The sequence below is a fragment of the Fopius arisanus genome, unplaced genomic scaffold, assembly GCF_000806365.1.
Source record: "Fopius arisanus strain USDA-PBARC FA_bdor unplaced genomic scaffold, ASM80636v1 scaffold00030, whole genome shotgun sequence".
Lineage (NCBI taxonomy): Eukaryota > Metazoa > Arthropoda > Insecta > Hymenoptera > Braconidae > Fopius > Fopius arisanus.
Genome location: NW_011887769.1, coordinates 777622 through 803879, shown reverse-complemented (window position 1 = coordinate 803879; position 26258 = coordinate 777622). Strand labels below are relative to the sequence as shown.

The 26258-nt window shown below is 37.9% G+C and overlaps 5 protein-coding genes and 1 long non-coding RNA gene across 15 annotated transcripts in view; 4 read left to right on the top strand and 2 right to left on the bottom strand.

Moving 5' to 3' along the window:
* Positions 1-6: 6 nt before the first annotated feature.
* eIF2Bbeta (eukaryotic translation initiation factor 2B subunit beta) lies at positions 7-2399 on the top strand. The gene is made up of 6 exons (XM_011303004.1): positions 7-101; positions 182-268; positions 341-622; positions 1428-1584; positions 1764-2155; positions 2268-2399. Exons 1-6 carry the CDS (start codon positions 34-36, stop codon positions 2338-2340), a joined length of 1059 nt encoding a protein of 352 aa, XP_011301306.1. The 5' UTR covers positions 7-33; the 3' UTR covers positions 2341-2399.
* amrt (amaretto) lies at positions 2372-3565 on the bottom strand. Its single transcript, XM_011303005.1, has 3 exons — positions 3348-3565; positions 3180-3267; positions 2372-2882 (listed from the first exon to the last, which is right to left on the bottom strand). The coding sequence occupies exons 1-3, from the start codon at positions 3482-3484 to the stop codon at positions 2553-2555; spliced, it is 555 nt and encodes a 184-aa protein (XP_011301307.1). The 5' UTR covers positions 3485-3565; the 3' UTR covers positions 2372-2552.
* A 61-nt stretch (positions 3566-3626) lies between these two features.
* LOC105265494 (stAR-related lipid transfer protein 7, mitochondrial) lies at positions 3627-6049 on the top strand. The gene is made up of 3 exons (XM_011303003.1): positions 3627-4529; positions 4607-4874; positions 5185-6049. The coding sequence occupies exons 1-3, from the start codon at positions 3759-3761 to the stop codon at positions 5532-5534; spliced, it is 1389 nt and encodes a 462-aa protein (XP_011301305.1). The 5' UTR covers positions 3627-3758; the 3' UTR covers positions 5535-6049.
* A 43-nt stretch (positions 6050-6092) lies between these two features.
* On the bottom strand, positions 6093-8091 carry LOC105265493 (DNA-directed primase/polymerase protein). The gene is made up of 3 exons (XM_011303002.1): positions 7438-8091; positions 6551-7356; positions 6093-6435 (listed from the first exon to the last, which is right to left on the bottom strand). Exons 1-3 carry the CDS (start codon positions 7798-7800, stop codon positions 6183-6185), a joined length of 1422 nt encoding a protein of 473 aa, XP_011301304.1. The 5' UTR covers positions 7801-8091; the 3' UTR covers positions 6093-6182.
* Positions 8092-9620: 1529 nt separating this feature from the next.
* Positions 9621-10877, top strand: LOC105265492 (uncharacterized). The gene is made up of 3 exons (XR_892078.1): positions 9621-9738; positions 10518-10636; positions 10714-10877. It is a non-coding gene; the product is annotated as an uncharacterized lncRNA (long non-coding RNA).
* A 5-nt stretch (positions 10878-10882) lies between these two features.
* Positions 10883-26258, top strand: part of LOC105265489 (atrial natriuretic peptide receptor 1) — an 80897-nt gene continuing 65521 nt past the window's right edge. For 2 of the 10 annotated variants that reach the window (XM_011302996.1, XM_011302990.1), the window contains exons 1-2: positions 20586-21066; positions 24417-25166. In XM_011302996.1, coding sequence (XP_011301298.1) covers positions 24779-25166 — 388 coding nt within the window. In that variant the 5' untranslated portion in view covers positions 20586-21066; positions 24417-24778. Of the gene's footprint in view, positions 11688-11755; positions 11927-13311; positions 13487-13563; positions 13773-13882; positions 14619-20585; positions 21067-24416; positions 25167-26258 lie in introns of those variants that run through there. The other 8 variants (XM_011302993.1, XM_011302994.1, XM_011302992.1 and 5 more) reach the window with 8 other exon arrangements.

Here is a 26258-nt window from a genome sequence, read left to right as displayed (position 1 = left end):
AACAGATTAAATTAATCTCAGTAATATACAGAAATGGTGTTGACAGCTGGCAAAGATATCCACAGGGGTGCCCTGGAGCTAGTGAAAAACATAAACTACGGGTACGAGGGCGTTATAACCTAGTCCAACACTTGCTCCAATTATTAATCCAATAATTTTGTTCCAACAATTGGGAGAACAGCAAGCTCATGGGAACGCACAAAATCGTCGAGGCGACGATCAGTGTCCTGAAGCAAATCGTCAGTAGTTCCGATTGGAGCACAGCAAAGTAAATAATCCTCTGTCCTCTACAAGTCGGGTATCTATTTTATTTTTTTTTTCTGTACTTTTTTGTTTCTAGAAAACTCATGGATTTGATAACGTTGAATGGAAAGTACATGATAGCTGCTGTTCCCCTGGAGGCCTCCATTGGAAATATGGTTCGCAGGATTCTTCAGATAATCAGGGAAGAGTACACCCTCGAGCTCAAGAATAAACCGGAGGAAGCCGACCCCCAGGAATCTCTCCACAAAATTCTCACGTCCCAAGGAACTCAAGACATTGATTTCAATATTTCTATGCCTGATTTGAAGTCGACGATCATCGAACACATTAATGAGTTCGAAGTGGAGCTGGAAACATGGTAATTATCATTATTTTTTAAATCGTATTATCAATTTATCTAGGAAAGTATTGGTTTGGATCGGAAATAGTAAACGTTTTTTTGAGGATGATTAAATTTCCTAGGAAAAAAAGTTTCTCGATATTTCTTCCTGATGTCAACAGTTTTTCTTCCAAATGGAAGTACTGCAATCGTTGAAATTTAAGTTTTGTATTTTTTTTTCGTTATGTCGATCCATTATACTCCAAAAGGTCAGAAAATACAATTTTTGGAGCGCCATCGTCGGTGTGTATTTGTTTGCGTGTATGTGGCAATTGTGTCAAACCCTTCAAACTTTATCTCCGATTAAATGATTTACTTGCTCATAGATAAGTATTGCTAAATCCCGTCGATAACATTAATCAGAATTCAATTGATTTTTTATTAATTCAAGACTTCCATTTCTTTATTTATCTTTTTGCTTCTCTTTTCAAATCCGGTTTTTTATGATAGCTGAAGAAAAAATATTATGAAATACATCAATGATGATTTCAAAAATTAGTTTTGGTATCCTGTTGATCGGATTCGGATATGGAAATCACAGCAATAACCGTTGTATTGATAAATAAGTAAGATTGATCAAAATGTGTACTTTAGAAATATTTATATTCCAAATTTATTGAATTGAGTTTGACGAAAAAATTCCGTTCTGAAGTGCATGGTTAATTTATTAGCAAAAATAACTATACTATATGGAAATATATGTAAATGCATTTGAGAATTATTTTAATAAAATTCGAGTTATTTTAAGTTATCACGTGACTACTGATTTATTTTTGATTTGCAGTTCAGAGAACATAACTCAACAAGCGTCGGAGCACATCCATTCGAATGAAATAATAATGACCATAGGATACTCGAGGATGGTCGAGCGGTTTTTCAAGAAAGCTGCTGAGACTAGGGCCTTCGAAGTTATCATAGCTGAAGGAGACCCTTCGCTTAGTGTACGAAACTTCTAATTTGGTCCTTAGTAATTTAATACTGAAAACTGAAAACGCAATGACCTAAATTCCTCTATTTAACCCATTTGTTTCCCTTAAGTCTCAAACCTATAAATTATCATCACCTTCTGGCTATCTTTTTCCCCATTAAAGTCGATTCAATAATTTTTATCCGTTACCAGGGCCAAGAACTAGCAGCAAAGCTTCCGAAAAAGATAAAAACCACTTTGATATCTGATCGAGGAATTTTTGCGATGATGTCGAGAGTGAACAAAGTGATAATTGGGACTCATACAGTAATGGCTAATGGGGGATTAAAAGCAACAACAGGGTGTGACACAGTCGCTCACGCAGCGAAACATTACTCTGTTCCGGTGATGGTCCTGCTGCCACTTTACAAACTGTCTCCTCTTTATTTATGTTCTTTTGAGCAAGAAGCATTCAATAAGCATCAAGCACCGATCCAAGGTGTCATTGATGGAGCCAACGAACCTCTGATGGAGAGGATCCAGGCGTACAATCCAGTGTTCGATTATGTGCCCCCTGAATTGGTCACTCTATTCATCACAAATACGTGAGTAAAAAAATGGAAAATTTTTTTCTCAAGTCCCGTGTACTGCCTACTGACCGTAATCCTTATATAATTTTTTTTCTATTGGAATGCTTTCATATTTTTTCAATTTCAGAGGTGGAAATGCACCTTCCTACGTCTATCGACTGCTCAGCGAGCTGTACCACCCTGACGATTACGAATTATAATACACAAATGAAACTGTAATGACTTGACCGATTTATAGAATAAAAAAATGTTTTATTTACACACCCCCTATTTTTAAAAAATATATACACATTTCGTTTAAATGCAGTGAGTGATCTGGAGAAAGTGGAACTAAGAGTGAGAGATACGTTTTGGAGAATATACACACTGGACAACAAGATTGAAGCCACTAGTGTCGTATCGTGACTCTTGGCTATACGAATGGATTCCAGTTGCTTCCATCCTCAGGCAGAAGTGAGTTGGTCACCAGAAGTATGACATCGACGACCCACCAGATTCCCAGGCCCCCCAGGGTTAGCAGTTTGCCCACTGCTGTGCCAGTGTGGCCTAGACAGAAGCGGTCCATTCCCAGGAACCCCAATAGAATGCTGTAGAGGAGGGTCAGGGTGAAGTAATGGCCACTGTACTTTATGCAGGGGACACCATCTCTGTAGAAAGTCCTGGGGCCGTAGCACTCAATGTCAGGAAGAACTGAGCAGGAAACATTGGCTTTCTCCACTTCGTCGTATCGAGAACCCCCAAACTATTGGGAATAAATAGAGAGCGATTATTTTTTACAGCAACTAAAATTTAATTTATCAAATAATATCATGGCTGTGATTTTTCTTAGTAATATTTTATGGGGGGAATAAAAATTATTAAACATCTGCCAGATACATACGAAAAATACTTTACTGCTAAGTACTACACTAATTTTATTTATCAAAAAGCGAGTAAGAATAAAAATCGAAAAAATTTATAAAGTAACTAAAATTGTTGAAAAGCAATCAGACAATAAATTTTTGAATAAATCCATCAAGTATTGAATGACATTTCATACCTTGACGCAGCCATATCCGCTTTCCATCTTCGCAGTTTTGTTTCCCTTATGATCAAAGGGTTCCTCACAATCAATAAAATCCACAGGCCTTTTCAAAAAACGGGAAAAAAAATTCTATAAAAATCCATAAACCGTTATATTAGAATCATTACTTAGATTCATACTCACAAGAACTTGCACATAACCAAAGGCCCCTCAGGCCTATACTCCTGGAGGACCTCAGCACTTTTATTTCCAACGGGGATCATTGCTCCTGTAATTCCGAGGAAGCCCCCGAGAACCCAAAAAACCACAACAATTTTCATAATTCACCGAATCACATCTCATCCCCGAGGAGTTGAATTCACCAAAGCTCCAAAATTGACTCTCAATCACAAGTTCACATAAGTGCCAAGATTCACCACATGAGAGCAGTGCGAACAACCACATGTGCTTCGGATTACTCTGCGCAGTCGTGTCCCGATCAACTTTCCACGAGGTAGTGTCCAGCAGCTCGAAACGCTCGAAAGCTCCGGAATACCAACGATGAGAACATCGTGACAGAAACTATCAGAACCTCACGAAGAAAAAAATTCGAGGATGAATCTATCGAATGCCTTATTGCGTCACATGACAGGCTCCCGAGGAAGGGTAAGCCTGCTCCCTGGATATTCGTGCTGCACCAGGAAGTTAGGGCTGTGGCTGCGAAAGCACAGTCTCGAGGTTACGAGAGCATGTACTCGACAATTGGAGTCGATTGCTGCCCAGAGAGTGCGCAGGAGTCTGCAGTTATTTGAGCTGTACACAAAGATCTGGGACGAGGTTGCCCTGAAGGAGTTCCTGAAGGCCTGGAGGGCCAGGATGAGGAGGACTGGGAGGGAGTTGTTGTTTAGTTCAGTGGGTGTGACGATGTTCAATTGGGAGAGGGACAGAATCGACAACGAGGAGTTGTACAGCTATGCCAATGAGATTGAGATCATCCACAAGTTGAAGGAGGCGACTGTTGTCTGTGAGGATTGTCATCAGAGGATGATTGTTGATAAGCCTCAGGCAGACATCGAATATTGTCAGTGCAAGGGCAAGGGCCCCAAGGAGGAGAACCACTGGGAGCCTTTCATCGAGAGGAGGGATATGCTCATTTGGAGGCGAGAGGAGACAGATACTCGATCAGGGGGACTCTATGCCTACAAAGTCTTTGGGAGCTTTTCTGATGTCACTGCTGACGAGTTCCTCAGGGTCCAGGTTGATGTCGACTACAGGAAGGCCTGGGACACGACTGCAAAACGTCTCGAGATCATCGACACCGATCCTGAAGGGGTTGTTGATGGCAATCAGAGGAGTGATGTCATTTACTGGGAGATGATCTGGCCTGTAATTTCGGGTTTTTATGGGCTGGGGTGAACCCTCGAGGTCTTGTAATTTTTTATTATTTTTGTCATTGCTTGCAGAGGCTTTTTTCGAATAGAGATTACGTCTACCAGAGGCGATGGGTGCTTGACAAGGAGAAGGGGATCGTTGTCATCGTCAGCAGGGGCGTTCAGCATCCGCAGGCCCCTGATCGCCCTGACACCTACAGAGTCAATTCGTATTGGTCGTACATGGTGATTAAACCCTCCAAGGATTTTGACGAGCCTGGGATCGAGTTTGGCTTGACCTATTTTGAAGATCCTGGGATTAATATTCCCTATGCTGTCAGTGCCTGGGTTGCTGTGAGTGGTAAGCAAGTTCTCACCGCAAGAATCGTATAAATTAATTTTAAAGGATTTTGAAAAATCCTGAACGAACTTTTTATTACATTAGAATTTAAAATACTTCTACAGTTAAAATAAGAAAATTCTATTTTTATTAATATGCTAACTATCTTTTTTAAAATCTTCACAAGTGAAAGAAAACATTAACTTCAAAAAGAAAAGTACAGGAAAGGAAAATAATAAAAAATACAGTGATGAGTGTTTTTCTCTTAAATAAAGAAAGAAAAACCCCTCATTAATTTTAAAACTTGATCAAATTTACGTTGTTTGTTTAGGATTGCCCGATTTCTTGAATAAAATGAGACAAGCAGCGAAGGATTACAAACACTACATAGCGAGGACTCAAAAACCAGAAGTAATAGAGCCCAGTGAGGAAATGGACGTATCATCGGCTGAAATAATTCTCAGTAGTCAGTCAAATGATGGGATTAACGAAACGGCGACTAAAGAAATGATATCTCTCCCTGAAGAACCCAACAATTCAGAAAACAGTCCCATCAGCCTTCAGGTGGAAAGCTCCAGTGAATCGGAAGTGCAATCGAGTGAGGACGAGTTATCCGAACAGATTGTCGAGAAACAAAGTGGCTATCTGCGATACGTTTTCTTGACTAAACTGTTTGCATGACAATTGTACACATTTTCGTCGTCCACATTTAGCACTGACGACGAAAATAACTCGAACGTTGTGCTCTCAGGGAAAACTGATAGGTTTGTGCCACCTTCTGGTGGACAGTAGGTTTCTAGGACGCAGTGTGTGATTGAATCTGAAGAGAATCACTAAGAAACTGTTTTTTAGAAGGAGAAAATACGAGAGATAGTGGAAATTTAGTTTTATATGAAGAGGTGCTTTTTCTGTGAATTTAATTGAGGAAATTGTACATTGGATATTTCAAAATATTGAATTTTCTGTTTTATGCAAAGAGGACCCCTCTGGGGTGCGAATAATCCACTTTTTTTAAAACGCATGATTCATCGATATTTGCACAACAATTGAACTTAGTTTCTTTTTTGTTTAGCTGATGGATAATCCTGTACATAAACTCGGTGTTGTATAAATGTTAATGATTACTCTAAATGAATCATGAAGATATTAATTAATTGGGCAAAGACTCTGTATGATAAAAAATTAATACACCAATTTCTAAGCAAACCCGAATATTTATTTAATCAATGATTCCATAATTCTCACCCATAGATAATATATCAATAAATAACAAAATTGATAATGAATATTTTTATATATTGTTAAATAATGGACAGTTGATTTAGTTTTCTACTCCTGCTCGATACTGATATCGCAGCGAATAGAGGAATGCGATTCATCGGAGTCAGGGATGTTGAAAAAGATATCGTCATCCTCCTCATCGAGGAGGAAACATATTTCCACTGGCAGCGGCATAAAATTGGACCTGAAACCTGGGCAGTCTTCCTCGTCATGGCATTTCTGGTAATAAATTTTTTCTTTCAGGTCGACGACGAAGTAGATATTGTTGCTCTTGTGGTGGCGATTGATATTTGCGCAAAATCTGCAGAAGATAGAAAAATCAACATCAATTCAAGTGAGTCTGTAAACTTTTGCATTAATAATTAATCATGAGAATAACTTAATGACACAATATGAAAAGTTGTAGTTGTATCCACCTGTTTCCAAGAATCTCATAAATGACAGTCTTAGAGTCTTCAAAATAAATAGAGCATCGGATATGGCCAGGATGCACGAGTTTACCAATAAATTTATCGATAGTAGGATAAGGAGATTCAGTCATTGTCGCGTTATTCTGAGTGAGAAATCTGTGATTCTGGCTGAGTCCCCTGGGAAATTTCTTGATGTCGATGGACGAATCATGGTTGAATTCCAGAAGAGTTAAGGTGGAGTTATCAGGAAAGAATGAGATCAGCGAATCCAGGAAGATGCTGAGCATTTTGTCCTTGCGTTGATCGGTTGGTTCATAGGTACAGTCGGTTGACACCTCCAGGTGGGACAGTTTGCCCCACTTGGTAGCCTTAAAGATCCTGAAGTGCCTGTTTTTAGTGTACACCATGGTGTCAACGAAGATGGTCTTCTTCTTCCCCGTCTCAACAAAAAGAGCTGCAAGGTCTTTCAACGGAAAAAAACTCAATACCTCGTGAAATGCTGAGCCATTAGATGCCACGTACTCCTCAATCTCGCTGATGATACTCTTGATGAATCTCCCTGCATGGATATTGTGCTTGAAGGCCACGTTTTTTGTGCAGAATATCAAGTGCCTGCTGAATTTTGTTCGAGTTGAAGAGTCGAGGTTTAGAACATTTTTATCTGTGTACTGCAGATCCCAGTATTTTTTCAGGAAGGCACAGATTATTTCCAGGAGAGTTTTCGTCATTGAAGGCCCATTGCTGTCTGAATTCAAGGAAGTCTGAAACTCTAGGTCCAGGTAGAGCCAACATGGAGCACCTTCTGCAATCACCTAAACTCGACAATTGTTTTAATATCGAAATTATATGGGTAAAACGGGGGTTTAAGAGAGAAAACTTTGAAAATTATTTACCTCATACGTGCACCTTCTCTCCGGCTTCTGCCTGATGAACGAGTGCCAATAGACCTCTGGATGAGCGACAATAAACATCCTGCGACCTTCATTGTAATGATCCTGATACACAAATGTGCAGAGTGGATCTTGTCTCGTGCTGTGCTCACGAGCAGCCTCCAGAGCATCAGCTTGTTTGTAATATTTCTCCGAGAAGGTCGAGGGTCCTAAAAGGGTTGGTCTGAAACCGCTGGCCTCTCGTAACAAGAGACGTCTCCTCTGACACTTCTCCTCGATATCGTTCACTCTTTTCTTTATTTCAGCACTCCCTGGGTAGAACGTCGAGGGCTCCATGGGGGTAAATGTTGCACTTTCGGTACCCATTATATTTCAGTTATTCCTGGACAGTAATAATCGTGCGGTTTTATTTATCTGAACGATACGGACTGTATACTTTTTAGAGCCAGTGTTTACACCGAGAGCCCGCCAATAACTGAAGCCCTGTCAGCTGAACAGGTTGGAACGTGTTTATAAAACGGTTAAAGTCGATTATGTAGGAATCAGGGAAAATTGTCGGTACTATGTAAAACAGCCCTATTCGTCTAAATTTGATAATTTACCAATTTTCAAAATGACATATTTGAACTGTAGTCTATAAATGACTGAATGTTGGTTAATATGTATAAATAATAATTATATTAGTTAAACTATTGAACCTGAAAAATTTGATGGTATGGATCAAAGAGGATTGACTCAAGTAGAGGCTCACTTCTGGGGGTTTGAATGGCCCCGCCGGCGTCGTAGTACTGCACCCCAATGAAGGGAGGGCGCCGGGGGTGTCTGCCCGTCAGCTGACTCGATAACGGCCTCAGGAGCAGTGCGCTGTCAGAGGGACCAGTCGACGGGGTGAATGTTCTTTTCTGCGTGACGAAAATGATATTCACTGAAATTGAAAAATTCAAAATTTTTGAAAAAGTATCAGGGCAGCATGACAATTGAGGAGGTATTCACTGAAATTTAAAAATTGAAAATTTTGGAAAAAGTATCAGGGCAGCATGACAATTGAGGAGGTATTCACTGAAAGTTAAAAATTGAAAATTTTCAAAAAAAGTACCAGGGGAGCATGAAAATGGAGAAGGTATTCACTGGAATTGACAAATTCAAAATTTTCAAAAACGTATCAGGGGAGCATGAAAATGGAGGAGGTATTCACTGAAAATCGAAAATTCGAAATTTTTGGAAAAGTATGAGAAGAGCATGACAATTGAGGAGGTATTCATTGAAATTGAAAAATTGAAAATTTTCAAAAAAGTATCAGGGGAGCATGAAAATCGAAGAGGTATTCACGGAAATTTGGAAATTCAAACTTTTTGAAAAAACATCAGGAGAACGTGACAATTGAGGAGGTATTCACTGAAATTGAAAAATTCCAAATTTTGAAAAATGTATCAGGGGAGCATGAAAATCGTGGAGGTATTCACTGAAATTGAAAAATTCGAAATTTTATAATAAGGGACAAAAACGAATTTCGTAACACCTAAAATGACGTCAACTGGTCCCTCTGACAGCGGGACTACTACTGACGCAGTTACCGAGTCGGCCGACGGGCAGACACCCCACCATTGCGTGTAACCACCTCTCTCCCTTGGGGTGGGGTACTACGATGCCAGTGGACTCAACCCCCAGAAGTGAGCTCTACTTTAGTCAATCGCCTTTGGCAGTACCCCACCCCAAGGAAGAGAGGGGGCTACCCGCAATGGTGGGGTGTCTGCCCGTCGGCCGACACGGTAACTGCCTCAGTAACAGTCCCGCTGTCAGAGGGATCAGTTGTTGGGCTGAACGTTATTTTCTACATTACGAAATTGGCTTTTGTCGTTTATTATAAAATTTCGAATTTTTCAATTTCAGTGAATACCTCCTCAATTGTCATGCTCTCCTGATACTTTTAAAAAAATTTTGAATTTTCAAATTTCGGTGAATACCTCCTCGATTTTCATGCCCGCCTGATACTTTTCCAAAAATTTCGAATTTTTCAATTCCAGTGAATACTTCCTCCATTTTCATGTTCCCCTGATACTTTTTGGAAAATTTTGAATTTTTCAATTTCAGTGAATACCAATTTCGTAACGCAGAAAACAACATTCACCCCGTTGACTGGTCCCTTTGACAGCACACTGCTCCTGCGGCCGTTACCAAGTTGGTTGAGGGGCAGACACCCCCATTACGTATGGCGCCCTCCCTCTCTTGGGGTGTAGTACTACGATACCGCTGGGATCACTCAAACCCCCAGAACTGAGCCTCTACTTTAGTCAACCCTCTTTGGTATAGATAACCTACTCTGATTCAAATGTGTGGCGCGTCAAGTGGCAGTTGGTTTGCTGCGCAAGCGTCAAACCCGTTAAGATGGCGGATAATTTTTGGCGTGAAAAACACAAAAACACTTGCCACCGGTCTCTTTTATGTTCCGAACTTTTAACAATCGATTGAGTGGAACTTCAATATACTTTAATATCTTTATGAAATATGTCTAATTAACAAAGAATTGAGCTACACAATTACAAACAACCGCGGAATTTTTCAATAGTATAATTATTTTTTCTAATAGATTATCAATACGTTTGCGAATGGTCGTCTGTAATCGTCTTTAATGTCGATGAAATCTTATTGAAAAAATATTTTCTACAAACATAATCGAATGAATTCGGAACTTATAAACAAGGGAAATCAGAGTAGATGAAAAATCAGCAAGCTAACTAGCTAGAGTAGTAATTTTTTAATTTTAACAGTATAGCATCGGAACTGTCATTCTAAATTCTAATCCAATGTAATTGAAATAAAATATCCCCTGACAGGTTCGGAATTTAACAGTTTTTAAAGTACGAATTTTTGAATTCAGTCAACAAGACATTGAAATAGATTTTTTAAGCCATCATTAAAGTATTTCGTGTTACGTCCGGAGTTAGTCTTTGGGAAATCACGTTAGATTAAAATTGGAATATATGTGAATTAATTTCGAATGACGATGAATATGAGTCGGAGTGATGCTCATTGACTCATTACTTTCCGCATGTACATTTGATTTTTATTTTTAATTTTTATAGCGTAGAGATGACGGCCAGTGGGCTTCAATGTTTCTCGGCCAGGCTGAGTAAAATAAGGCGATTGGTTTCACGGCTGATAATCGATGAAAAATCAAATTCGAGCGTCGGATCGGGAAAGGGTAAGTAAATCACACGTACTTTAGAAAGAACCTGATTTGAACTTCTCTAGGTCATTCTCGATAGTTTTTTTCTACAGCTAAGCTATAGGTTTACGACCAGCGTCAGTCGGTATTTCCGGCTGACTGAAATAGAAGAGCCTTTCATTGATATCTTGCCTACAAAAAAATCAGTACTCAATTAAGCTTGATTGAAACAATGTCAAGTGGGCATTAATCAACTCACTAGTTGATCCACCCCTGTTTGATCATGGTAGAAGGGCTGGCCTCGTGATGTCATCGGAACAGTCGTTATTCTATCAGTAGACGGCCAGGACTGGGTCTGCATTAATACTGGGGATCAACGATTTCTCCAAAATCGACACATTCCATAATTGATATTGGATATTTATTTACTAAACTATAAATAAAACGTCAGCTTTCAGTTTTCCGCGTGCTGCAGACGAGGCAAGAGCTTTGGAGATATCATATCAAGATAGGAATTGATAGAGAATTCTTTGATAATCTGATATTGTTCGACGTGAACGTCTCCGGTGCATCCGTCTTTAGTTTGTGCTCGAGTGTTTCCCGGTGAAGATTTTAGAGGTATGGTCTCGACGATGGCGAAGAAACCGCCTGAAGTTTTAACATTTTCTGAAAACCCATTAATTCATTAAATCGACAATAGAAAATTATCGGCAAAAAATAGAAGCTCTTGAGAAGGTTCCGCGCTATTTTTTTTTCGCATGATTCATTCTTATCTTGATTGAAGGCATCGAGTGTATAAAAAATGATACAAGTCACTAGTGAGATTTGTTAAAACTGTGAGGAATAAACATAAACAATAAAGTGTATCGAATGGCATCTCGATGGATTGCCAAATTGACATGGGCTATTCTCCTCGTGATTTCGCCAGCTGTCAATGCGAGCTGTCGAGACACCGAATTACCCCGGGATTGCGAGGCTTTGTGCATCAGGAATCAGACGACAACGCAGTGCGAACTGAGAGCAGCTGTCCTCCTTCCCAAGGATACCAGATTTGAAATCTCCTTGACGAAGGTCCTACCTGTTTTGGGTGAGTTCTTATTCTGGTTTTTGAAGAAACTTTTCATAGATTCGATTTGTTCCCCCTTCGGGCTCAAGATCTGGCGGTTAGCGATGCCAGAAGACAGAAGTTACTTCCAGACTGGCTTAAGCTCACATTCATCCTCAGCGATGACCGTTGCGATGCAACATATGCCCAAATCGCTGCAATTGACAGCTACGCTAATTGTGTTCATCTATTTCTGGGTCCTGCCTGTGATTATTGTGTAGGTTAGTAGACAATTGGACATTTGATCTTTCATATTTATCATTTTTCAGTTATTTGATCACTTTTTTACTAGAGATTTCACGATTATCTCGTTTTTTAAATATTCTGTTGTTTGACAACTCCATTTTATATATAGAATTATTAAAAGTACTGATGTGAATATAAAAAAAAGAACTATCCTGAGAAAAAAAAGGGTCGATTGAAGGTGTACCTTTGTCATTGAAGTTTGCAACGAACTTATTTTCATTCACAAACAAATTAAGTACAAGATATAATTCACTATTTATGGCACTAAACATTCAGCTATTCTTCGGAATATTCTATTCGCAATCGATTATACACTTGAATCAATCCTGCATGTACTTGAATCAAGTACCCTAGTCGATAATTTGTTAAATCAGCGTTATGTGTCTGATCGGACACGTGATGATGTACTTGATCAACGCTTAATCAAGACGTGAGCTCGATTTCCACTCGGATGATGCACGTTTGAATCACGTTAGGGGAACAGAACAAAACCAAAATTATATCTAAGTGAGTGTTCGTTTCCATAAAGACCAATGGCTCGAACAATTTCAAACTGTAATTAAATCAGTACATATATTATATATATTTTCGTATTAATAAGTCTGCAATGCTCTTTCTAATGATTATCTAAAAAATTATATCAAAATACTTACAGAAAACATTAAGAATACTTTACACAATTTTATGCAAGCATGCACTTTCGTCGGTACAATGATATGAAAGAAGTTGAAAGACTTATGCGCATGGAATATCCATTAAATTACTCGATATCACGTAGTTTTTATTCATATTCTGTGCATAAGTACTTCAACTTCTTGTACAGTGTGATTGATTCTATCAAAAGATGTGCGTAAAATTTGCACAAGATTGTGTAAAATATTTATTGCTATGGTAATTACCTCCTGATGAAGTATTTCATAATATTTTTCGATCAGTTAATGAGGAAAAACTGTTTTTTTCTAAATTTAAAAATTTAAAAAATTAATAAATTTAACAATATGAGGAAAATAATGATTCAATTCGACGAATGTAAGAGTTCAATCGGAGATGGATTGAAAAAAAATTTGTTACATTCACACACATTCATTCTCATCCGTAGGAACTCGATTTAACAATTTATTATTTTTTATATTTATAATTAACATTTTTAAACTTTTTCGATCATATTGGATTGATATAAATAATGGGAAGCTTCAATTCGAGCGAATGCAATACTTCCCTTTGGAAGCAAAACGATTAATTACGATTAATCGCGAATTTATCTGATCGGCGGTTTTTTTTTCTCAGTGAATTGTCAGTTATTATTGCACTGATTGAAAATCAATGGGTTATTAATAGAAAATATCATTCTCATCTGCAGCAAATGTCGGCAGGGTAGTAAAATTTTTGAACGCCCCATTGCTGACAACCGGTGGTTTCACCATCGACTTTACAAATAAAAAAACTGAATGCTCAGACGAGTATTACATGACAACGAGAATCGGCAGCGTTGGCTTCCGGGACATCGGTCTTGCCTTTTTGGCGGTTATGGATCGGTAAGAGCAAAACCCAATAGTATAATAATAATAATAATAATATGCAATAATGATACTAATGGAATTGAATTCCCCAGTCACAACTGGAAGAAAGTCCACTTGATTTACGATCCAATGGGTCAGACAAACATCGCTGGTGAGCACACGTGTCAGCTCATGATGAAATCGATGGTTGCACTTATAAAAAAACGGGAAGACATCACCTTCGGGAATTTCGACATCGAAACATACGACAGGAGAGAGTATGGCAAGATCTTGGAAAAGAGCGTTGGGAATTTCTACAGTGGTGAGTCCCTCTTTTTATTATCATTTTTATCAAAACAAACGTCAAGTGCAGATAGCGAACGAGTGTTCAGTCATCGTTAATAACTTTTCAGCCTCTGATTTTCCGTGTTGACGGTGAAGAATCGATTCCACAATTAATGAGGAATAGCCGAGTAATTGGAAATTGAAGTTTTCTTGGAACGGAGAGAGTCAATAATTAAAATGTTGAAGGGGGAATGCATTCACCTGTTCCTCGGGAAAATACTTATCAGAGGAATATTTACACGTTGTGGAGCAACAGTCTCACAGCTCGTTGGTTCTTGAGGAAGTAGGTGTTGAGTTATTGGAAATCGAAGGTGGATGACGCAATAAAAGTCAAGCTTTAAACTTGAAACTGTTCGTGTTAGGGAAATGGCTAGTTGACTGGACAATTCAGAATGGTGAATGGCTGACACCTGGAGTTCTTTCGTTCGTTATAGCGGGTGGTATTATTGTTTATCGAGAGAAAAGATATGGAGCGCAGCAAACGTCAATTAATTCAGCTGAATGTCGACAACTCTACGTGTCGATGTACTCGACGGTGCGATCGTGGGGAATAGATAGGGAATTAATCATCGCTGTTAATCGGGTCAAGGAAGATCACGTATCAACGCTATTTGCACGTCCATTCCACTTGGCATGGTTGTAACTAAATCATTAGTCGATAATTGTTCGAGTTGTGATTATGCAAAAAAATATTTTTATCGAATACTATTGATATTTTTACGATCATTTCCTGGAAATCAACATCGAAGCTCCATTCAATTTCATGAGGATTTTCAAATCGTGAGGCGAATAATCGACTCTACCAGCGAATTATTATCTTCAGGTATTGATAGTCTCTCGGGTGACGGTGGGGTGGTCTCATGAATAAAATCAATTGCTCAGTTATTGGATATTTTAATTTGGGCTTTGGAATTTCCTTCTGCTAGGGCTTGTGAATTTTGCGGGCGTTACTCATTATGATAGGCAAGGGGTGAAACACGCAAACTCTCGACGGACCACAGTTAATTAACAGGGTGTGCTATAGGTGAAGCCCACTGACTTCATGCTCGCGTTGTGTGATTAAACTGTTGTGCTACTTTGTGACTTGGATTAAACTGTTGAATTAAGTTTTAGATTTTTCGGGGTATCAGGGCAGGTGTTGGAGGAATTTTCCTGGGGAATCGGCCCCCGGGACGGGTGTTGATTTGTTTCCAGTAGGGGTGGGTTTAGACCCAGGGGTCATACTGCTGTGGGTTATTCCCTTGTCGATAGCAATTAAAGGGACATTATTCTTCCGTTTTTCCGGGAGAATTTGTGTACTGGGATATTTGAGATTGATAAGGAGGCAGTGTTTATCTGTGGTCCATAATAGAAATTAATTTTTATAGTGTAGTGGGAAATTATTTCATGAATATTTTTCAAGAATTTACGGGGTCTTCTTAAGTATGGAAAAACTTTCTGTTCAGCTCTCGGGCAATTTTAAAAGGATGAGGGAAACAGGGGGAGGGGTGAAGAGATATTAAATGTGGATTAAACGGTTGGAATTAATTTGGAGAGAACAGAATCAGTAGCGAGGTAAAGTTTTTGGGATAAATCGATAATTAATGAACATGGGTAATTTAATTTATCTCAATTTTTCAGTTGTGACTGCTTTTTATTCACACCTCGTCGCGTAATGGTTGAAATTTCTCATTTATAACTCTGGGAATTTGTGACTCTTCTGCAGTGCTTCATATTCATTTCACCGCCTCCACTATAAATTTAACCCCAAAGTATGTGATACTGTCTCACCCTATTTCAAAGACATAACTCTCCCTCAATAACACTCCCATGACGACGGAATATTGCGTGTCTCGGGGTGCAGGAAGCAATTAAAGATTCTGTTGAGTTTTTTTAGTTGATGCTCGTGATTTTTTTAGGAAGGCCGAGTAAATATCGCTGCGAGGAAAAATTGATCACACAGTATACTCTGATCCTGTAGCTAGAAGTGGCAGGAGTCCAGTCAAAATTACAATTTTAAGTTGTTGATAATACATTATTTTTCTGTACTACTTCTCACGATTTCTCGTCTGGGGATTGGTACTACGTACTTCTCAAACTTGACAACTTGAAAATCACTACGGAAAAATAATATCCGGACTGTTCGGACGGGTTTTTTTTACTCGTGTGGTTGGCCGTCTTGCCTTCAACTCGACCCGCCAACCTCCACACGAGTAAAAAACCCCATTCCAACAGTTCGGGAATATACTATTACTTAAATTGTAATTTTCGTGTTAATGTACACTGAAAAATAAATTGTTATAAAAATACAATTTGTACTTATACCATAAAAAAAATTGGGGAATGAACTGACCACGCCTTTGTAAAAAAAATACGTAAATATCTCACCGAGTGTAAAATCAAAGTAATTAATTCCAGTAGTAGCTGTAAACGAATAGGTAAACCTCTGACTAAATTATATTTGTGAGAACCCTTTAAATACATTTTCTTAAAACGTCAAAATACGAAGTTTTGAGTGAATGTGTGTGCGGATTTTTCGATGTAAAAGAAAACAACAAGGCTTCCATTCGGAAGTTAAAGGAAGTAAAGTTCAAGCTAGCGATGAAAAATAGGAGCAGTGGCATTATTTTCGGAATGAATATCTGAACAAAATTTCAGATCGATCCGTCGAGTATTTTTCAAGATATGGAAATTTCTCAAAAATCGTTCTTTTTAGATTATCTCAAAAACGACTTGATCGAATTCAATTTTCTCGGTGTCAAAATATGCCCTGTAATATCTATCAAATCATTTCGTAATGTCTTAACTTCTTCACGACGATTAGGCCGTATTTGACATTTTTCATTTCTTCTAAAAATCGGGGTTGGCAAGATAACGGTCGAAAAAATTCTAGAGAAAGTTGAAATTTTCTATAATTGTAACTCTTATAATTCCTCGGGCTGCACCAATGGCTGAGCAGAATCGAATCAGTAAAGTTCCTGAACATTTAAAAGAAAGGCCGAAAAGAAAAAAATAAATCCTCGTCATTTCATCGATTCCTTGATTTCAATCTTTTTTTAAATAGTGATATTTTCTTTAAATGCTAGACTGAAAAAACAGTTTGGATGCCAAGCGGGTGGTATTATGCATAAACAAAACAAAATTATAGAAAGTTATTCTTTTTACACGAAGAATATGAAATTTGAGCAAGTGTCTGTATTAAGAAGTAATTATTTTATTATCAAGATTCTCAGATCATGTTTAAAATGACGACAATTGGAATATTTCTGATAACAATACCACTCTTCAAAAATTTAATTACGACATTGAAGAATTGGTTCCTTTGATAATATATTATATGCTTTTCTGGAAAAATAACAATTTGTTTGAGGTATTTCCGCAGTAAGTCCTTGTGAAATCACAAGGAGATAAGTGCAATTAATCGCTTGGTTGGCTTTAAGTAATCCTATCCTATTTCATTTAATTGTATAATTTCCTTTACTTCATACAAACCTGCAAATTTATTATCGTTCCGTAAATGTTCTTCACGGCTGAATTTTTTTCCTTAGTGTAGGGTAGAAATTCTTAAACCGCTAGCACGCTCTACGATTACTAAACGGGAGAATAAATTTTACCACATTTTTTTTCACGAGCATGAGAGAAATCCTACATTGAGAGAAAAAAAAAATTGGTCTGCCAAAAATATATTTATTCAACTAAAAAATATGGAGATATTTTCGCCCGATAATGTGGGTTTTTTCGACTCTATTCGAGTCTATTTAAAGGTTCAAAGGAAATGAATGAATAATTATTTCGTTTAACATTTTTTCTTCATGGGGAATATTAATGATTCTGGGCTGAGAATTCAAATACTTCATTCCGTTGGAAGAAAAAAGTTTTACGAATGCCAAATGTTCTGTGCATTAAATATTTAATGGTCCGAAATGAATCCTTTAATTGGCTGAGAATTTTACTTAATATCGTGCTTAATATTTAAACTGACAGTGATATATCTTCTACCTTGTGAAATGCCTTGTTAAACAAAATATATTTAATTAATATATTTAAACTCTTGTGATTTACTACTATTTAATTCTCAACCGGAATAAATTTTTTTTTGGAAAACAATTTTTTTAACTACAAAAAATGTTGTTAAGACATACATGTAGTTTTCTAGCAGAATAAATTTAGTTAATAATAATTTAATTTTTTCTAGCAAAATAAATTCTCTCAGTCTCGGTTCATATTTGGGCACATCGATCTGGGGATTTTTCGTGGTTGTATAGAATTGTTTCGGGTGGTTATGATATAGTATTTTATCGATGAAATATGAAAAAATAGTATATTTGCAATTGCATGACTCGAGCCATTTATTTCTGGAAATCATGAAACGTTTTGTTCTCAATTAATTCCAATTGTTTCTCGGGGTCTGGATTTTTCACGGTAATCCTCCAATTGTTTGATATTCAATGCTCGCCTCAGAATCAGTCTCCTGTAATCTCCAATGAACTCTGCAGATCTTTAATTAACAATGGTTCGCTACATTGTAATGGTGTAGCAATTTCCCTGTTATCACCCCACACCTGCGGATCAGATCGGTTCATGGCTTCCTATCGCTTTCCCCTGGTCTTGTCCTTCCGTAATGGACTGGACACCTCATCACCTCGGAAAATTAATGATGACACATGCGTAACGACCTCATGACTGATGTACTCGTGTTTTCCTTATTAATTCGATATTATTCAGTTGTAATGTCGTAAAAATGCCGATAAAACGAGAATCAACTCGGGTTAATGGGAAGTGTATCACAGGTGTAAATTACTTGATCATCATTATCTCTTAATTACTCAGGAAATTGATGATGATGGACGAGTGGAAAGATAGCCGGTGAATTCATCCATTACCATTTTATCGTATAGGAAATCTAGATTAAGATACAATTGATTGGAGTTTCAAACTTTATCTGATGATTTAAAATAAGAAATTTTACGATGGAAGCGATGAAAATTCTCAACTCCCTTGAAAAATCAAATTAAAAAATTCAGGGGATTAATTTCAAGTGGTTAATAGCGGTGGTATGTATTATCATAGCGAAGTCATTAGAAACTTAGAGACGTTAATTTTCGTTCAATTCCTTAAGACCGCTTAAAATGACGTCTGAAATTTCCGGAAGGAGTCTTGTAAATTTTCGAAGAACATTCTTACGAAATTGTCGAGGGACTTTTTCATGGATGAGTGTGTGGGTGCCGAGAAATTGAATTCCAATTCAATTATTCCATAAAAATTAATGAATAATCAAGAGAAATAATCGACTCGCCAGGGAAATGTACCGCTGAGTTATAGATTAGCGTGAATTTTCCGGAGATGGGGTGGTAAATATTACGGAAGCGATAAAAATTCTCAGCTCCCTTGAAAAATCAAATTTACAAAATTCAGAGGATTAATTTGAACTAGTTAATAGTAGTAGTATCATACCGAAGTCATCAGAAACTTGGAGACGTTAATTTTCTCGTTGATCTTCGACCTCCCCCATTCGTGGTACACATTTAATTTTATATCACCTAATCTTTCCACCCTCTTTCATCCGGTGGTGGTACCTCACTGCTTTGTGTATATCCTCGGAAATTCAGCTCCACCTCGTAACTCCATGGAAGAAAGTGTCGGGAATAATAAACCGGTGGATCCCCTTTCTAGGGTCTTGCAGGTGTCTTCTGAGCATCACTTTCTGAGAGAATATAATACGTGCGTCACGTTGAATTTCATGATGCTTTTAACATCATTAGGGGGATGTGCAAATTCATTCGGCTGTATGGTGCGCACCAATGTCAGAATGACGATACTTTTCATTATCGAACTTTGACAGAGCTGTGGAGAGAAATTTTCAGACTGCATAATCGATTCAGGGATGAATTGCCATCTTGCGGATGCTCATTCATTGGCAAAAATAATGAGCAGAACGTATCGTTGGTTTAAGACAATCATCAGTACTCCAAATTATTTAACTCCAATTATTTGTTTAATTACTTGAAACTTTTTCCTCTGCAGTAACAGTTTCAAGGAAATCTGACGTATTTTGAGAGAGAATTTTATTTAACCAGGGGGAGCATTTGGATTGATAAATTTCAAATTACTTTTCTTATATACTCATTACTAAAAGAAAACGCCTATAAAATGAAAGATGAGGAGTTCATTTTATGGACACGATAGGTGTTACGCCCCTAGATCTATCTAAAAAATGAGAGAAAAAGTACGAAAATTAAGAGGGTAGATTGCCCTCCCTCTCCCCCATTTCCCCTACACTATATTGTCACGTATTTGGTATATCTTTTTTCATATCACGATTCTTTAATCTTACGTCAACCGCGAACGCGTCCTCGATGGTCGCGGATTATTTCATTATTTAACGCCGAAAGTCTCAATAAAGTCTTCCTTTAATTAGAATGGACCAGAATGGACCAGAATTCCAGAATATTATTAATAATAATAAAGAGGGAATTCCCCACTTGTTATTTTTTAAATGGACAGACGTAATGATTTGTTTGGAGATGTAAAATGAGATTGAGGAGTCTTTGGTGACAAAGTGGATGTGGCAAAAGCACGTGTGAATGACCGTAGCTATCACTAATGGATGTACCACTGTAAAAGCGCATTCACTTGGATTTGATGTAAGGTCCGAGGGCGATAAGGAGTGGGTGGGTGAGAGGGAGGAGGTGGCGGTGAGGGGGGTATATAGAGATGGGTGGAAAGGGTGGAGACGCGTGCGCACTTTTATCCCTACTTTCTGTTGGTGCTGGACTGGCGGGAGAGTTATCTTCCCCGTTGTGTAGTGCACCTCGTTTTGGCCAGCGTCAAAGTCATTGTGCACACGATCACTGAGGAGTGATTCCTCCATGTGAGATTATATTTTTTCCCATAATAAATATTCAGCGTGTAAACACACGTGATAAAATTGCACTCTTAAATTCGCAACAGTCATTGAAATAAATAAATTAGTGAATTCATGCGAAAGATGTCGAATAAATCGGAAGTCTGATTGTAAAGAAAGTTATGATTTCTATAAAATAAATAAATATAGGTATAAACGAATATAATAAAAAATGTGGAATAAATAGTGAGTTATGGATGAATGGAAAATGTGTCATTTGGATAGTTGAGGATTTCTGATGGTGAATATGTTCTGTGCTTTTATGACTTACGGACGGCTTCCGTCTGGTCCACGTGCACTGTATACGACACGTCGATATCGAGGTACACGATGTGTGAAACTTTTTTTCATTTTTGGTTAATTGGAAGATTCAATCGGATAAATGGAGGTAAATCGGATAAAATCGCTCTCTTAATTGATCATTGGTCTTCACTAAGCCACGACTAGGCCGTCGTGGTGCGAGGGCTCGATGATTTTTTCAGTTTTTTCTTTCGGCACTGTTTTTCCTTCTGAGCGTCCCGTTAAAACTGAAGAGAACACGAGAGTGCTTTCAGCGAGGTTGAATGAGGGAAATCATGAATGAAGAGGATTTTTATGAGAATTGCTGGGTTGAGGTATTGGTTTATCGTGTTAAATGCACAAAATTCATTCTGAATCGTGGAGTATCTGTTATTTTTTGGAGTAGAAATCGATTTAACAATTAAATATCAAGATGGAAGATTTTTTGTTGTTTAAATTAGCTTGGAGGAATTGGAAAGTGGCGGATGATTGATGTATGGACCGTTATCCTACACGTGGAGCTGTTCCACTTGTTGGATAATTCGTGGAGATGTTTGGGCAGGGGGGAATGGCGATGTAACAAACGAGGAGTACAGTGTCTTAGGAGAATGGTGTTGCCTCCTGGATAGTGGGGATATCAATTGTCTCGGTGGAACTCGAGTTTGCAACGCACTGGCCAATGGTTTAATCCCTTTCACACTCAACAATGCAGATGGATTCGGGGGATGAGAATATTGTGCAGTTGGACGCTTCCTTCACCAAATTCTCGTTTCAATTTGCATCCGAGATGTACGTCACGTAATGCAATTCGTGGTGAGAGATTCTGGGGAAATTCGTTAACACCGCTTAAAAATGACATCTGAAATTTACGGAAGGAGTCTTGTAAATTTTCGAAGAACATTCTTACTAAATTGTCGAGGGACTTTTTCACGGATGAGTGCGTGGGAACCGGGAAATTTAATTCCAGTTCAATTATTCTATAAAAATTAATGAGTAATCAAGAGAAATGATTGACTCGCAAGGGAAATTTACCGATGAGTTATAGATTAGCGCGAATTTTCAGGAGATGGGGTGGTAAATATTAAGTTTTAATTAAAAACTTATGTACAGAGTTTTTCTGGAAAGTTCAGCTGTGATTTTTTAGTGGAAATAACTTAGGATTTTTTATAATTGACCACTCCTTTGTTTACGTACTTCGATTTTCCGTGCGATATTCATTCTTTTGAACAAAGTGAATAAAAAATTACATGTGCTGATCCGAAGTTGAGCTGCTGCCGATAGCACGTTAAGTCTCTTGAATCAGCACTATTGGAATCTGCGTCATAAATTCATGTGGGCTTCATCATCCGCTCAATGATACGCAGGACTATTCTCCAGATGAAGTTGAATCAACATTTCTCGTGCCTCATAAAAATAGCTTATTGGGCCATACGAATTCTCTAATTACTAATTAATTAAAGAACTAATTCAAGCCCCGTGAGCCCGTTTCACCGAATGGCATTTATATTAAAGTGTTCAATCGACGGAGTAGCTGTTCAAAGAGATGAATAAATCGTTTAGCATGGGGAGTGTTGAATCAGACAGATCAGAATCGAATTTTTATTATTCCACTCTGATGGTACAACTGGGACTTTTAATAGTGTCACCACTGATCAGACTCTTTCAAGATGGAAATCTCATTTCAGTGGTTTAAAGGGCTTCCCTGCACCCGCTATCTTCCATTCACTTATGTCTATCACAGTATAGATGTATCTGGAAGATCTTCAACTTGCTATTCTCAACGAGTATGAACAGTCGTTTCTGCGATGCTTCAAAAAATAATGCATTATTCCAACTGGATTCTTCATAACGAGATGGCACAGTAAATGTCACGTTCGATCACTCCCACTGTGAGGAATTTTTCTATTCTATTTTCTAATTTATTTTTCAATTTTTCTAATCTATTTTTTATTGAAAAAAAAAATGTGTAATTCTGGAGATGATGGAGTCACTGTTTAATTCCAAACAATTACAACTGCCTTTATTTATTTATTCATATCAGAAAAAAATGCGAGTTTTACGTCACAATTTAATCATTTAACGGCGGAAAATGGATCTAGGTAAATTCATTCCGGAAAATTCATTTCAAAACAAATCCACCTGTGAAAACTCATCCCAAATACATTAAGTTTCAAGAAACTTATTCAGGTAACGCCTCTCAGGAAAATAATCACAAAATAACGGAATTAATTGAAACTTTGGTGCTAATTTATTAAACATTCTAAAGAATTCTTCAAATTTGAAAAGTGATACAAATCGTGTAACATAAATTCGAAGAAGAAAAAAGTGTAAAATTTGAAATTCAAAACGTCAATATCTACAAATGTCAATTCACATCCCAACAATTCGATGATCAATATAATTCAGAAGTCAAAATAGCTACAAAAGAGCGAGTTTTTTTTTGAAGTTACGAGATACGATGTCTGTACACATCGAAATTCAATAATCGATCTCATTTTCGAGAAGATCCAATTCAATGAACCATTCACTCATGATTACATCAATCCATAATAACCCAACGACAATTAAATATACGAGTCAAATTACCACAAAAATAATTAGCAAACGGAAAAATGAGATGGAAGACGATACAGAACAAGATGAGAAATAAAAAACTGCGCTGAGATAATGAGGGGATCAATTTTTTTGGGATGTATATGGGATTACATATGGGATGAATTATGGTGCAATAATTAGGATGGGATGAATTTGCCAAGCACCCTGGAAAATTGCGTCAATAATTACAAACTCCTGAAATATTCATTAACTTTTTAATCCAGAAAACAACCAACGAACATTTAACTTCAAATAAACTCTAATTTCCCAGTGGTATTTAAGCCCTCGTCTGCTAATTGTAATGAACACTTGGTGTTATCCAAGGTATGCTCACCAGCTCGCGAATCGTTTTTCTCTCTAACCCGACTTTATTATTCTCCATCACCTTTGGCCCGTCGCTTTTGGCTTTTCTCACGGGAATTCACGCGTTCCTGGCCTAATGAAAAAGCCAAGGAGTTTGTTGGATATTTATGACCGGCACTATGTATCCGAGTTGGATATTAGAGGCTAGGGTTCATATTTATTTTCTCATACTCCCTCGAACGTAATTTGCGGTGCAGCACGCGATTTAGCAGTAGGCACGCAGACACCGGTTAACTGGGTAATTTACGCAAATAATTCTGCCATCGATAAATAAATGCCATTTATCAAGAAACTGATTTTATTTCTCTGAGATTTTTTTATTCACGGCAGAAGTTGATTTGGAGCATTCGTGCTAGATTTTGCCGGGGGCTGCGGCACTTTCTGATTGACGTTTCAGTACCGGAAGCACCAGTTCGATCTACTCCATTCGTTACGAATGCTTCGCATAGCCAGGAGGCAACACTCTCTTTTTTCTTCTCTCATCTCTCTTACCTCTTTCAGTTCCTCTGAATTGCCCTTTCCCACTGAATGGATTTGCTGGTCTGTGTACGGTCTCAAGCAGTTGCAATTTTATTCCCCTTGTACCTCTCGAAAAGCAACGAATATCCTCTTCAGTGGACTAACAAACCCACAGTCCAGGAGATCAGCACAAGTTGATATTCCAGTTGAGACCATAAACTCGTGAGGGGCGCAGAAAAATGAATTTCCAACGAGAGCAGAGGGAAAAAAAAGTCTAGTCTTGAAGTACTCGACACAATGCCAGTGATTTCAACAATTGAACAACGAGACTTCAACGGTTTCTAGTGCTTAAAATGCGGGTTGATCAAGAATTAACATTGACTAATAAATAACATTAATTAGTGATGAATAAAGTCGGGAAAATGTGGAAGTGGACGTGGCGGAAGTGCATTGTGGTGTTTTTAGTTATCGCTTGGATGCGTGCGCATGCAGGTGGCGCTGCCATATCAGTGAGTCCCCGGGAATCCCCGACTCGAATTTCAACGAGCAACAATACCCTGAAGACCGCGAAACATGGGATTGTTAAACTGGCTGTGATTGCACCTGCTGATCCTCACCATGAATTGAGTCTTCCTCGTATTTTACCAGCAATAACACTGGCTGTCAGAAGTGTCCGATCCGCTGAGGGCCCATTACCAGGTTGGACAATTCATGTCAGTCATCGTGACTCCAAGTGTTCCAGCACTCATGGATCATTAGCTGCCTTCGACTTCTACATCAATCGAACAGCAGGTCAAGCAATTTATCAGGTGTTTTCCGTAATTAATGATTGATCCCATCATTCATTTCATTTTCCATCAAATTTCACTCATTGCTACCAAACGGGGTAACATCAGGCGGTCTCGGGCTAATTGAATTTCTCTCCCGTCTTCTGCAACCGCTCATGTCCATTCAATTCAACTTTTTTTTTTGTTCCGGTTTAATATGGAGAAGTTGCGCGATTTTCTCCCTCTTTTATAGGAAAAGTTTATGACTAAAGCTCATGAATCAAATTTCCGTGTGTTTTTATTTTCAAATGTTTTTGGCATTTACATTCTCGCATCTGTTTGGGATTGTGCTTTTTGCTGGGAAAAGTTTAATACTGTTGGATGGATCGTTTGGATTTTAGGGGTTTAGGACTTGTTCATTTCAAAGTTTACGGGATCTTGGGGGGAATCGGCAGTTGGGGTATTGAAAATTTTCGAGGGTTGCATGTGTGCTTGAGGTTGAGCCGAACATACAAAGAAGATTCTTTGATGAACAACTTGAGTTCTTCTCAAGTTCTCTATTACTCAAAAATTCAACGCGATCCTGTACGAACGGTTCACGTATAGATTTGAAAATCGAATGAGTTGGAGAATAAGTTTAAAAACTCCTAGGATCAAATGAAAATGAAAATTCAGTTTCATATTTTAATCAACAAGTTAAATTGCAACTGTAATTGTCAACAATGCCGCCCTTTACAAAATTTTATCAATTAATTCATATAAAATTAATTGAAAACCACTTAAAATTATGTGATTTTTGTATCGAAATCATACCAGCGTTTATTAAGACAGTTGGTATATGAACCCCACAAAAATCATGTATGATCTGGCCTCCCATAAGTTTAAAAACTCCTTGGGTTAAATGAAAATGAAAATTCAGTTTCATATTTTAATCAACAAGTTCATTTTCATCTGTAATTGTCAAAGACGCCGCCCGTTACAAAACTTTATCAATTAATTCATATCAAATTAATTAAAAACCGCTTAATATGATATGATTTTTATATCGAAATCATACCAGCGTTTATTAAGACAGTTGGTATATGAACCCAACAAAAATCATGTATGATCTGGCCTC

Bases quoted from the DNA above. Each gene is read 5' to 3' on its own strand.
- eIF2Bbeta (XM_011303004.1), top strand. From the start codon at position 34: ATGGTGTTGACAGCTGGCAAAGATATCCACAGGGGTGCCCTGGAGCTA. The intron at 102-181 runs GTACGAGGGCGT...TTGGGAGAACAG, and splicing joins GTGAAAAACATAAACTACGG to CAAGCTCATGGGAACGCACA. The intron at 2,156-2,267 runs GTGAGTAAAAAA...TTTCAATTTCAG, and splicing joins ACTCTATTCATCACAAATAC to AGGTGGAAATGCACCTTCCT.
- amrt (XM_011303005.1), bottom strand. From the start codon at position 3,484: ATGAAAATTGTTGTGGTTTTTTGGGTTCTCGGGGGCTTCCTCGGAATT. The intron at 3,268-3,347 runs GTGAGTATGAAT...TTTTTTGAAAAG, and splicing joins TTGGTTATGTGCAAGTTCTT to GCCTGTGGATTTTATTGATT. The intron at 2,883-3,179 runs GTATGAAATGTC...TATTCCCAATAG, and splicing joins GCGGATATGGCTGCGTCAAG to TTTGGGGGTTCTCGATACGA.
- LOC105265494 (XM_011303003.1), top strand. From the start codon at position 3,759: ATGAATCTATCGAATGCCTTATTGCGTCACATGACAGGCTCCCGAGGA. The intron at 4,530-4,606 runs GTAATTTCGGGT...CATTGCTTGCAG, and splicing joins ACTGGGAGATGATCTGGCCT to AGGCTTTTTTCGAATAGAGA. The intron at 4,875-5,184 runs GTAAGCAAGTTC...TTGTTTGTTTAG, and splicing joins TGCCTGGGTTGCTGTGAGTG to GATTGCCCGATTTCTTGAAT.
- LOC105265493 (XM_011303002.1), bottom strand. From the start codon at position 7,800: ATGGGTACCGAAAGTGCAACATTTACCCCCATGGAGCCCTCGACGTTC. The intron at 7,357-7,437 runs GTAAATAATTTT...TGTCGAGTTTAG, and splicing joins AGAGAAGGTGCACGTATGAG to GTGATTGCAGAAGGTGCTCC. The intron at 6,436-6,550 runs GTGGATACAACT...TATCTTCTGCAG, and splicing joins TATGAGATTCTTGGAAACAG to ATTTTGCGCAAATATCAATC.